This window comes from Bos grunniens, chromosome 11 (assembly GCF_055505025.1).
Source record: "Bos grunniens cultivar Pamir isolate PY7600 chromosome 11, Bosgru_T2T1.0, whole genome shotgun sequence".
Classification (NCBI taxonomy): domain Eukaryota; kingdom Metazoa; phylum Chordata; class Mammalia; order Artiodactyla; family Bovidae; genus Bos; species Bos grunniens.
The window spans coordinates 77,502,562-77,515,432 of record NC_141175.1 but is presented as its reverse complement, the minus strand read 5'-3'; the positions used below and the strand labels follow the sequence as shown (position 1 = coordinate 77,515,432).

Below are 12,871 nucleotides of genomic sequence, written 5' to 3'. Positions count from 1 at the left end.
CCGCCTCCGCTCTGCCTCCCTTCTCCCACCCCCCAGTCGCACAAGCCGCCCCCGCCCGCCCGGCCTCCCTCCCCGCGGGTCCCGCCGGCCGGGCGCCCGAGCCGGCGGGCGGCGGGGAAAGAGCGCGGCCTTACCCCGCTCGCCGGCGTTGTTCCGCTCCTGGGGCAGCGGCGGAGGCGGCGGTGGCGGCGGCGGAGGCTGTTGCTGCTGCTGCGGCGGCGGCGGAGGCTGCTGCTGCGGCGGCTGCTGCTGGGGCGGCTGCGGCGGCGGCTGCTGCGGAGGCTGCTGCTGCTGTTGCTGCACCGGGCGCGGCCGCGACACTCGCCTGGGTCTCCGGTTGGCGGCTCGGACGGAGTTCATTTGCCGGGCTGAGGTGGCGGCGTTGGCGGAGGGACACACACACACACACGCACACGCACCGCGAGCTCCGGGGCGGGAGAAGGGGGTGGGGAGAGGGGGGGAGGAAGGAAAGGGGGCGAGGGGAAGGGGAGATGGTAAGGGCGGAGGGGCGAGCGGGACCCCGAGTCAAGAGAAAGGCCCGCGGAGACAGACAGAGACCTAGCGAGGCCAGGCGGGCGGGCCTGACGCACGGGGAAGGCCGAGGCCGCCGGGCGGGGCGGCCGCGAGGGACGGAGACAGAAAGACGGGCAGAGCGAGAGAAAGAAAGAAAGGGCGTCCGCCCGCCTGGGGATCCTGAGGCGAAGCGCGGCGTCGGCGGCTGAGGACACAGACCCTGGTCCCGCCGACTCCCGAGCGGCGTCTCCGGCGGCGGGGGGAGTGGGCGGGCGGGTGAGGAAGGGAGAAGGAGGAGAAGAGAGGGAGAGAAGGGAGGGAGGGAGCAGGGGGCGCCCGGCTCTTTTTTTTTCCTCTTCCTCCCCCCCACACCCCCTGAAAGAGATTTCTGAGAGGAATTTTTTCTTTCTTCGGCCTCTTCTCTCTCCTCCCCCCCTTCTCTCCTCGGCGAAGGGGAAATGAGTGTGAAGGGAGGAGATAGGGGGAAAAAGAGGCGTCGTCGTTCCTCCTCCTTAAAGGAGCCTTTCCTCCTCCTCCTCCTCAGCCCCGTCGCCGCTGCTTCTGCTGCTGCTCCGTGGCAGGAGGAGCCATTGACACCGCCTGAGCCACCACTCGCCCAGTCGGTCCCTCCCCGCCGCGGGGCTGGCCGGGGGCGCGGGGGAGGGCCGTGGAGCGGCGGGGGGAGGGGCAAATGGGCGGGGAATAAGAGGGGCGGGGATTCCTGCCAAGGAGCCAATGGGAGGCGCTCATACAACCCTCGGGCCAATGGGACCTGTGCTCTTATCGCCAAGTCCCTTCCTTCAACGCCCTGTTTCCTCTCTCGGGTTTCCTCCCTCCCCCGCTAAGGAGGTGGGGGAAGGAGGAGAGGGGGAGTGTGGTGGGGCGGGTGATAATGGGGAGGTATCAGGGCATATAATAGAGCGGGGGGTGGATGAAGAGAGCGCTAGTGCGTAGCGACGGTTCTAGGAGAGGAGGTGCTCGGAGGAAAGGGCGGGGGCTGCTGATGTAATGGGGAGAAGTGATTAAGCCTTCGGTTCGCCGTTTCAACCTCTCCCCGCCCCTCTCCCCATCCGATTTTTTAAGCGGAAAAGAAAAGTAGAGCGAGGTAGCCAATCTTTGATAACTGGGGTTTTTTTGTGGTAGGTAGGTTCAAACTCTGAGCTGTAGGGAGCGCTAGAGATTCTGTACCCTTTAGTTCAGCTGAGGGTATTTGCTAAACCTTGAAGATCCACTTTACCGAGCTTTGAGCTCGGGAACCGAAGTTAGAAGTCGGTTCCTACTTGTAGTCTAAAAGGAGTCATCTAAATCTTGAAAAGATTGTGATCAATAGGGAATAGACCTTTGGTCAGTTTACTTACTGAAGACGCAGTATCTATAACGTTTGGAGAAATAATAGGTGAGAAAAGAGAAGTAAATGTGTTGAGGTGGTGATTGTTTTGTGATACACGTTTTAATTTTTTAATTTTTATTTTTTTAGATCTCACAAACTCAGAGGAAAAGAAAAGCCCCAAGGGGAATTATCTTTTGTGTCTGTATCTGGTCCCCTCGAGGTAATCTCTCTCCAGGGAAAACGTGTTTTTATTCCCTCGCTGCTGTTGTGATGACTGAAAAAGTATCCTTTCTCGATTCTTTCTCTCTCTTTTGTTTATCACCTTGTGGAAATGGTAAAACTGGCAGTTTACCTGATTCTCTGATTTTCGATCTTCAGGTGATTTCGTTCTCATTTCAGTTTGACCAGGTGCTCTGTCTTAGGTTTGAGGTGGATGACTAAGTGGTTACAAAGTACAATAAGAGAAGTAGGGGTAAGAGCGGGGAAGTGTGTGTTTTAGGAGGGGAGAGAGAAACAGTGAGAACCACTGTGGTGTCCGGTGTTTGAGTCTCTGACTTGATGTATGCCTCTGGGCAAAATACTTTACGTTTCTAGCTTTCAGGGTTCCCTCCCTTTAAATAAGAATTTACTTTGGATTACATAATACTGTTTTTAATTTTAAAACATTCTCTAATTTTGGGATGAGCTCTCTTTGGTCCTGACAATGGAGAAACTTAGATCTAAGTTTCCTTCTCAAGAAAAAAATCGAGGAGGGAGGCTTACAATGAAGAACTGCAAGTGTTTATGGTGGTTAGCAAGGTACAAATGGGTACAATTTTAGATTTGGTTCAAATAAATGTAGCAGGAAAAAAGGAAAATTACACGCCTTTGTACATATTATAAGTGGACCATAACTCTTTATTTTTTCTAAAAATTTACTTTGTTTCCAGCATGCATTTATTGGTTCCTTCTGTGTATGTATTGCTATGTAAGGTGCTATGGGAGATAGCAAAAAATAAATTGCAAAATATGGGGCATAGTTTGTATTTTTTTATGGTAGTTGATTTAGTTAATTCAGATGTACAGAGAAAACATAGCTTATTCTCTGTAGCTTATCCTTCTTGAGTCCCCACATTATCCCTTTTCTTTTATAGGTAAGTGCTGAGTCTTACAGATTTCCCCACTTCCCTGTCATCCAAGATATACATGGGAGTTGAGGGATTCTGTGTAAACTGTGCATAGACGGAATGTCACATCTTTGATATCCTAGATTTCCAAGTTGTAATAAACTTGGAATGATAGTTCTCCGGCATGTGGCAGTAAGATGCCTCATTTTAACAAAACCAGTATATTGTGATAATTTTCTGATAGGTGGAAGTAAAATGCCTCGATAGTGCCTTTTTCTCATTCACACAGTAACTAGTGGGCTGGTAGAAGCCTGTGGGATGGGAAGGTCAGCGGGGCATCAGGGAAAAGCCCTGAGCCACACGTGCCAGTCCTTGTGTGGTCCTTTACTTGTGGAGTGTCTGGTATAGTCCGAAAGCAGAACTGCTAGCCTCAGAGATAAAACTGCTCCTTCTGTCCTTTCGAGAAGTTGTGCTGCTTCCACAGTGAACCATTTGCCTTATACACTGCAACCTCTGTCCTGACCCCAGGCCTCCTCAGGTCCACTGATTCCCACGATGCCATTCCATCTTCTCACTGAAACATGTTGGAACTTCTGGTTTCCCAGAATATCCCAAGTAGGTCTTGATGAACCAGGAACTTTGCTTCAAGCTCATCTACTGAACCACCTCCTTCACCGATGTTGCATTTTTCTCCCTATGTCATGTGGAACATGCCATTAAGCTGAAAGCAGAGATCCTAGAGGACTCAGCCTCTCACAGGCATGCCCAGAGAAGCAAACAATTATCCCCATTTTTCTTGGATTTCCCCGTATCTCTGTGAATATTTCAACTGTATACTTCCAACTCTAGTTTCCACACTGAGAAGGGACAGGAAGTAAGCACACTGAGTCTGATTACCTCATTCATTCCCCCTTTCTTCTTTCCATGATCTCTTAGGGCTATAAGAGATGGATTTTTCTAACACAACATTGTAAAATATGTATTTTAATAAAAAAGTTTTTAAAAAGAGATTATTTTTATTCTTCTTGTGTGACAAGAGCTTTCCTTATGTACCACATTATCTTCATTTTTTGTGTGACTTCTACTGTGCTCCCTTTTTTGGAGCCATGATGGCGGATGGGACGCAGGAGAGCTTTCCATTAACAATAATGGAATATCTACTGGGAGATGTTAAAAAATATTATCCTATCATATCACTGGTTCCTACATATTTTTAGTTTATCTTACAAAAGCATTAAACGTTAGAGACTTCTTTGTGAAAAAGTGTTTAAAGCCATTTTAAGTTAAAACAGGCCTTGGAGATCATTTAATTCTCATTTTTGTATTTGCTATATAAGGAAACTAAAATTCAAAGAAATGAGGTGACAGAAGCAAATCCCATAACTACTTAGTGGCAAAGTTAATGCCTGACAGTCCAGTGCCCTTTCCGTTCACAGATATTATAGACTTTTAATTCTCCAGTGAAACCCAAAATATTCCAAATGGTTTTAGCCATCGCCAGGTCCACCTGTGTTAGCAGATAATGGTCAGTTAGCTGCCATAGGAGGAGAAGGCAATGGCACCCCACTCCAGTACTCTTGCCTGGAAAATCCCATGGGCGGAGGAGCCTGGAAGGCTGCAGTCCATGGGGTCGCTGAGGGTCGGACACGACTGAGCGACTTCCCTTTCACTTTTCACTTTCGTGCATTGGAGAAGGAAATGGCAACCCACTCCAGTGTTCTTGCCTGGAGAATCCCAGGGATGGGAGCCTAGTGGGCTGCCGTCTACGGGGTCGCACAGAGTCGGACACGACTGAGGTGACTTAGCAGCAGCAGCAGCTGCCATAGGAGGTATGTGTGAGAGAAAACAGCAGAAAAACATAAAGGAGATTTTTATTTGAGGGGGTGGGTAGCAGTCTTCCAAATGATTTCAATATACACTTAGCATAATTTCAGAGGACTGAGTTCCCTCAGGGTTTGCTTGCTCTTCAAGAATATTTGTGTTTGTTTTTCTCAACTAATTACTGGTGCTTAACAGGTTTGTGTACTTAAAATTATTTGTTTATAAAACTTATCACAATAGGAGTGTGGAAAAAATAAGCCCTTTAATCATTTTAATACCTGGCAGGTGATATTTACTGTGATTTTTAAATGATAATTTTTACCATTTCAAAGATTTAGCTTCCTCTTTCCCTGTCATTCCATCATCTAGTCCTAAGCCGTCAGTACTCAAGTCAGTTACATAAGACACCTGAAAGCTGCTCATTCCTTTTATGTCATTTAGGAAATTAGTTTGATCTGAATATGGTTTTCCTGAAGGAATAACCAGCTCTGTTTAAAATATCCTTGTTAAAGTATGAATGACTTATCTCACTAAGCTGCAAAAATTCATTCTTTAGTACATGCTCAGATAATATTTTATCAATTAGTAAGTGAAAATTAACTTGGAACTAAGAATTTAAATTCAGTGTATATGTGGGAAAACCTGGTAAGCATGCAATCAAATGATCCTCATAACACAGGTTATCTGTAAAAAAAATTATAGAATCTAACTTTAATACCTTTCCCTGTGGAATAATAGAGACATCAGATCAGATCAGTCGCTCAGTCGTGTCCGACTCTTTGCGACCCCATGAATCGCAGCACGCCAGGCCTCCCTGACCATCACCAACTCCCAGAGTTCACTCAGACTCACGTCCATCGAGTCAGTGATACCATCCAGCCATCTCATCCTCTGTCGTCCCCTTCTCCTCCTGCCCCCAATCCCTCCCAGCATCAGTCTTTTCCAATGAGTCAACTCTTCACATGAGGTGGCCAAAATACTGGAGTTTCAGCTTTAGCATCATTCCTTCCAAAGAACACCCAGGGCTGATCTCCTTCAGAATGGACTGGTTGGATCTCCTTGCAAGAGTCCAAGGGACTCTCAAGAGTCTTCTCCAACACCACAGTTCAAAAAGCGTCAATTCTTCGGTGCTCAGCCTTCTTCACAGTCCAACTCTCACATGCGTACATGACCACTGGAAAAACCATAGCCTTGACTAGACGAACCTTTGTTGGCAAAGTAACGTCTCTGCTTTTGAATATGCTATCTAGGTTGGTCATAACTTTCCTTCCAAGGAGTAAGCGTCTTTTAATTTCATGGCTGCAGTCACCATCTGCAGTGATTTTGGAACCCCCCAAAATAAAGTCTGACACCATTTCCACTGTTTCCCCATCTATTTCCCATGAAGTGGTGGGACCAGATGCCATGATCTTCATTTTCTGAATGTTGAGCTTTAAGCCAATTTTTTCACTCTTCACTTTCACTTTCATCAAGAGGCTTTTTAGTTCCTCTTCACTTTCTGCCATAAGGGTGATGTCATCTGCATATCTGAGGTTATTGATATTTCTCCTGGCAATCTTGATTCCAGCTTGTGTTTCTTCCAGTCCAGCGTTTCTCATGATGTACTCTGCATAGAAGTTAAATAAACAGGGTGACAATATACAGCCTTGACGAACTCCTTTTCCTATTTGGAACCAGTCTGTTGTTCCATGTCCAGTTCTAACTGTTGCTTCCTGACCCGCATACAAATTTCTCAAGAGGCAGATCAGGTGTTCTGGTATTCCCATCTCTTGAAGAATTTTCCACAGTTTATTGTGATCCACACAGTCAAAGGCTTTGGCATAGTCTATAAAGCAGAAGTAGATGTTTTTCTGGAACTCTCTTGCTTTTTCCATGATCCAGCAGATGTTGGCAATTTGATCTCTGGTTCCTCTGCCTTTTCTAAAACCAGCTTGAACATCAGGAAGTTCACGGTTCACATATTGCTGAAGCCTGGCTTGGAGAATTTTGAGCATTACTTTACTAGCATGTGAGATGAGTGCAATTGTGAGGTAGTTTGAGCATTCTCTGGCATTGCCTTTCTTTGGGATTGGAATGAAAACGGACCTTTTCCAGTCCTGTGGCCACTGCTGAGTTTTCCAAATATGCTGGCATATTGAGTGCAGCACTTTCACAGCATCATCTTTCAGGATTTGGAATAGCTCAACTGGAATTCCATCACCTCTACTAGCTTTGTTCGTAGTGATGCTTTCTAAGGCCCACTTGACTTCACATTCCAGGATGTCTGGCTCTAGGTCAGTGATCACACCACTGTGATTATCTGGGTCGTGAAGATCTTTTTTGTACAGTTCTTCTGTGTATTCTTGCCATCTCTTCTTAATATCTTCTGCTTCTGTTAGGTCCATACCATTTCTGTCCTTTATCGAGCTCATCTTTTTATGAAATGCTCCTATAGCCCTATCAAAAGAAATTATGTTCAAGATTTAGGACGGGCTGTGATAGACCACTGTAAATCTTTTTATTTTTTTGCTTTTAAAAGGAGAACTCAATTTTGAAGTATTGGGAAAAGACTAGGCCAAACAATATAAGGGTGTTATATTATGGAAGGACTGGTGGGTGACTGAACTGTGGGCAGATGTGAATCAAAGACGGTGAGAGAGCCCTGCTACCTACTGGCTCTCTGACGTTGGCCAAGTTATTTAACCTCTCTATACTTCCGTTTCTATGTCAGTAATATTGGGGTGATAATAATCCTCATTTCATGGGATTGTTGTGACAATTATAAAATGCTGAGAAGAGTGCGTAGTATGCAGTAGGAGCTCAATAAACTATTAGCCATTATTGTCACTGCTGTTGATACTGATGTTATTTCATGCACTCCTTGATGGGTTTCAAGATTACACAGACATTATATATAGGGAAGCAGGTATGGCTTGGAGAAGGCAATGGCACCCCACTCCAGTACTCTTGCCTGGGAAATCCCATGGACGGAGGAGCCTGGTAGGCTACAGTCCATGGGGTTGTGAAGAGTTGGACACGACTGAGCGACTTCACCTTCACTTTCATGCATTGGAGAAGGAAATGGCAGCCCACTCCAGTGTTCTTGCCTGGAGAATCCCAGGGACAGAGGAGCCTGGTGGGCTTCCATCTATGGGGTCACACAGAGTCGGACACGACTGATGCGACTTAGCAGCAGCAGCAGGTATGGCTCTTGTTATAAGGAAATATGACTAGAAAATGGTATTAGGAAAATATTTTAAAAGAACAAGACAACACCAAAAGGAAGGAGGCAGAGCAACAATCAGTAGAGGTCAGGCATGGGTTGAAACTGACGGCAGAAGACCTATGCAGGCTGTTTCCACTCAAGCAGTGTTTGGACTGAGGATCTTGTGGCAGATGCAGAATGTTTTTTCACTATGGGAGTGTCTGAACAGGCAGTTTATGGAATATGTCAGGAAACAAATGCATGGACCTAGAAAAAGGAAGGAAGGCAGGTGGGAAGGGAAGAAAAAAAGACTGCAGCTGGAGTTTTATCTGTGTTACTGAAAAATTGGACTCATTTAATTGGTATGTTGGGCTTCCCTTGGGGCCCAGCTGGTTAAGAATCCGCTTGCAATGTGGGAGACCTGGGTTCGATCCCTGGGTTGGGAGGATTCCCCTGGAGAAGGGAAAGGCTACCCACTCCAGTATTCTGGCCTAGACAATTCCATAGACTCTATAGTCCATAGGGTTGCAGAGAGTAGGACACAAATGAGCGACTTTCACTTTCACTTAGTATGTTAAAATTTAAAAATTCACTTAGGCCTCCCTGAAAGGAGTAGGAATTATGGAAAGAAATGGAACATAGGTGGAAACAGAAATAGCAGTAAGTAATACATGAAGTGGTACAAGTTACTCAAGGACTAGAGGATTTGAAACATAAAGGAAGAGGGTTTTACAGGAGCATGTGTCAGAAGATACATGAAAGCCTCTATGATCCTGAGATTATGGCCTCTACAAGCATCCACAGAAGCTTCAGATTCAGGAATTTGTTGAGTGATCCAGCTAAGATACATTTCAAGAAAGAAGATCTTGGAAGCAAGGTTAATAGACCTAAGGAGTTCTAGAGCAGGGTATAGTGGTAGTAGCTGTGTCATAAAGTTTAAAATCATTTGGGATCCTACTGCAGATGGACAAATAGCCAGAGAAGATCTGCTACAAGGCTATAAGCATGAATTATAGGGTTGTCTATTATTAAATGTGTCATGCTGCATTCACCACGGAAAGGGAAGCTATGTCACTCAACTAAGACCAGGCTCAATTTAACAGTGGGCTTCCAGGCCAGAAATACCAGACTCCAGGGGAAATGGAAATAGAAGTGTTCAAAACATGGGAAGGATCTCAAGATACATAAGGAAGATTTGGGTGTGATCTAGTAGACGTTGAAAATACCGCCACTGTAAACCTCCTCATGGATCTGTACCCAGTTGGGCCCTGTGCCCACTCTTGAGTTAATCTCTGGCAAGCATGAGAGGATTACTCTTAGGCCAACCAGAATTTCCCCTGAAGCTTCAGAGGTGGTCAGCTGGATGGAAGAGATGCGGGTACCTTTTTGGAAGCAGGAGAAAGACATTATGTAGAAAGTCAACTCTGACCTTAGTAAAAGCAGTTAGGTCCTCTGTCACAGGTAACCTCCTGATGGGAAATGTATCCCAGCTGAGTTTAAATTCACATATGGTAGTTGGAAAACTGGCGTGTTCTAATAGGCATCTTGGCATGGCAAAAACCAAAATGATGTTCTCCATTTGTTGTTGTCGTTCCCTTTTACATTATTCCCCTTCTCCCAGATAATCCTTAGTCTGCTGCAGTCTCTGATAGGCAACAGCAACAAGGATCTGTATACTGGGTTCTAGGAATATCATTTTGTTTGCAAGATATTGTTACTGCTGGGGTCACATTTGCTTTTACATTAATGGGGTACAACAGTTTCAGGTGGATTATTTCAGTTTTGATGTTACTGAAGGTGCTACACCCACGTAATGGAAGAAGGCTCAGGGCGCAGTGGCTGCTGAAGGAACCCAAATCCCAAGGCATTTGAGGGAGAATCTTCTGACAGAGACTGAAAAGATCTGGAAACCAGCGAGAAGAGTAGTCAAACTTTATGGTCTTCTGAATTTAACTTACTATAGGAAGAGTAATTCATTTTGGACTTGAATTTCTGTAGTAATTTAATAATGGGGAGGGCTTCACATTATTCCATTTTCAACCATTTGTTGTTTTATTTGGACTTGTAAGAGTAATCTCTGTTGACCAGTTTTGGGCAATATTGTTAGTCATAGTTTCAGATGAGAAATAAACTAGGGAGTGAATATTTAGTCTACGGTGCACAACAGTCTTGAAGTTAAATTGATTAATGACCTGTTTTAACTCATTTTAGGAGGACTAATTTAACTGTGCATTTCATTGGCCCCAGGAAGTTACAGTGAGGAGAAGTGGTAATAACTGAGGGAGCTGCTGGTCTCTCCTAGTTGGACAATCCTGACTGAACAGAGGTTTGATTATTAAGGCCTGTTGTTAAATAGAGAATAGTTGGGTATGCGGGATGTTGGTCAGTGTCTCCCCTTGCATTTTTGCCAGAACTCATGAAGGAGGAATCTTCCATCTAAGCTTCTGTCTCAATCTACCCTCCTATTAGATGTTCTATATGGAATAAGTGACCAGTCTGGTCAGAGACTAGGGACACTTCCTAGAGGAAGGGAAGGTGATGTTGAAAGAGGCTTTCCTTCTGTATAACTCTTAATGCCTGCTTTTTCATTTCCTACCGCAGGAGCAGCAGGCTGTTTTACATATATTCTCTCCAGTGTGTTAGTCACTCAGTCGCATCCTACTCTTTGTGACCCCATGGACTGTAGCCCACCAGGCTCCTCTGTCCATGGAATCCTCCAGGTAAGAATACTGGAGTGGATTGCCATTCTCTTTTCCAGGGGATCTTCCTGACCCAGGGATCAAACCCAGGACTTCTGAACCTAGGCAGATTCTGAGCTACTAGGGAAGCCATTGGAGAAGGAAATGGCAACCCACTCCAGTGTTCTTGCCTGGAGAATCCCAGGGACAGCGGAGCCTGGTAGGCTGCTGTCTTTGGGGACAGCTGTCTTTGGACACAGAATCGGACACAACTGAAGCGAGTTAGCAGCAGGGAAGCCATATAGTAAGCAAATCAAGAGGTAGGGTGGGAGTGGAGGAGTGAAGGAAGACTTCTATCCTCAGGAGGCCTGATCCTCCTCCTTTCCCCACTTGATTCCCAAGTTCATGGGTCTGACAGTCCAGTGTCATCCTGGCACCTGGTCAAATATGTGGACTTCCTTCAGCTCAGCTATTAATACCTAAGAACTTGAGTCTTTTTCTTACCCTTACTCTTATCTTCTCTCTTCTGGCACACTTGAGGAAGTCACAGAACTTAGATTTGGGATTGGAAAAGCAAGAGGCCTCACTTAGATCTCTTGGCCTCCACCCAACCTTGACTCAAGCTTTAAGTTGGACACTTCCTGCTTACTAATGAAATCGTTCTGGGGTTCTCATTGGGACATAGTATAAGTGTGCATACTCTCTCAGGTAAGCCAGCCAGAAGAAGAAGTGGGGGGAGGGTTTGAGTTCAGAATTCTACCCCAAGTTTCTAATACAGTTTTTGGGGACAGATGATTATTTTCTACATTTTAAAACCATGGAGGGACTTTCCTGGTCTAGGGGCTAAGACTCTGTACTCCCAATGCAGAGGGCTCAGGTTCAATCCCTGGTCAGGGAACTAGATCCTGAATGCCACAACTATTAGTTCACATACTGCAACTGAAGATCCTGCTTGCTGCAACTTACTTGCTGCAGCCAAATAAATAAATATTAAATAAATAAATAAAGCCATGGACATGTCTTACAGAAGGTTGTGGTTGTCGGGCTCAGAAATTCCCAAAGGAAAAATGAAGAAAGAATAAGAACTTCAGAAAATTTAGAACTGTTTTTGTGACATACAAACTATATATATATATATAAAACTTGTAACTATATTTTGAGCAAGATTTTTGTGGCTGTAATTTAACTCTATGCTGCTGTTCAAGTTATAAGTGGTACAAAAAATGTAAAATGAAGATAATTCCAAATAAGTGGAAATATTGTTATATTCGGTGCATGTAATAAATTCTTTATTTTAACCATAAAGAGCTATACATTTTATATTAATAGAAAATGAATTTTTCTCTGCCCTCAGCTATGTAAAGAATATTGGCTTGAAGGAGTGCCAGATTACTCCTCTTCCCAGGGCTCCCATGTGACTTGAGCCAGTCCTTTCGCAGTCTTTCCCTCTATCATGTGTCTGATGTTGCTTAGCTTGTGCCACCTACTGCTCAACTCTCAAATTCCATGGCTCTTTTTGAAAAGATTAGCAATTGTAAGGAATGGTGGGGGTGGAGAGGTGGACAAGGGTAAAAACTGAAAAAATAAGGAAACCCAGCACACACCTATGAGAATGACCAAAATGCAGAACTCTCTCAGCACCAAATGCTGGGGAGGATGTGGAGCAACAGGAGCTCTTATTCATTGCTGATGGGAATGCAAATGGGTACAGCTTCCTTGAAAGACTGTATGGCAGTTGATCTTCGAAGGTGGCTCGGACGGTGAAGAATCTGCCTGCAATGCAGGGGACCCAGGTTTGATCCCTGGGTCAGGAAGATACCCTGGAGAAGGGAATGGCAACCTCCAGTATTCCTGCCTGGAGAATTTCACGGACAGAGGAGCCTGGTGGGCTATCGTCCATGGAGTCACAAGAGTCAACCCAAGTAAGTGACTAACACTTTCACTTTGGCAATTTCTTACAAAACTAACTATATTCTTACTATATAAGAGTGTGATCCAGCAATCACACTTTTTGGCATCTACCCAAGGGAACTGAAAACTTACCTCCACACAAAAACCTGCACACAGATGTTTATAGCAGCTTCACTCATAATTGATAACACTTGGAAACAATCAAGATATCCTTGAGTAGATGAGTGCATAAATAAACTGTGGTATATCCAGGTAATGTGTGTGGGTGTGTTCTCAGTTGTGCCTGACTCTTTGTGACCCCATGGACTGTAGCCCACCAGGCTCTTCT

The 12,871-nt window shown here is 45.1% G+C and overlaps 1 protein-coding gene and 1 long non-coding RNA gene across 5 annotated transcripts in view; one reads left to right on the top strand and one right to left on the bottom strand.

The window, feature by feature from the left end:
- Positions 1-1,167, bottom strand: part of FBXO11 (F-box protein 11) — a 112,003-nt gene extending 110,836 nt beyond the window's left edge. For 2 of the 3 annotated variants that reach the window (XM_086327081.1, XM_086327082.1), the window contains exon 1: positions 135-1,167. In XM_086327081.1, coding sequence (XP_086183207.1) covers positions 135-360 — 226 coding nt within the window. In that variant the 5' untranslated portion in view covers positions 361-1,167. The remainder of the gene's footprint in view (positions 1-134) is intronic. The other variant, XM_086327083.1, reaches the window with a different exon arrangement.
- A 173-nt stretch (positions 1,168-1,340) lies between these two features.
- On the top strand, positions 1,341-3,959 carry LOC147363344 (uncharacterized). Of its 2 annotated transcripts, none has more exons than XR_015136999.1 (3): positions 1,341-1,618; positions 1,991-2,125; positions 3,478-3,959. It is a non-coding gene; the product is annotated as an uncharacterized LOC147363344 (long non-coding RNA). The 2 variants fall into 2 exon arrangements; XR_015137000.1 differs by having other exon boundaries at positions 1,390-1,618; positions 1,991-2,063.
- Positions 3,960-12,871: the final 8,912 nt, after the last annotated feature.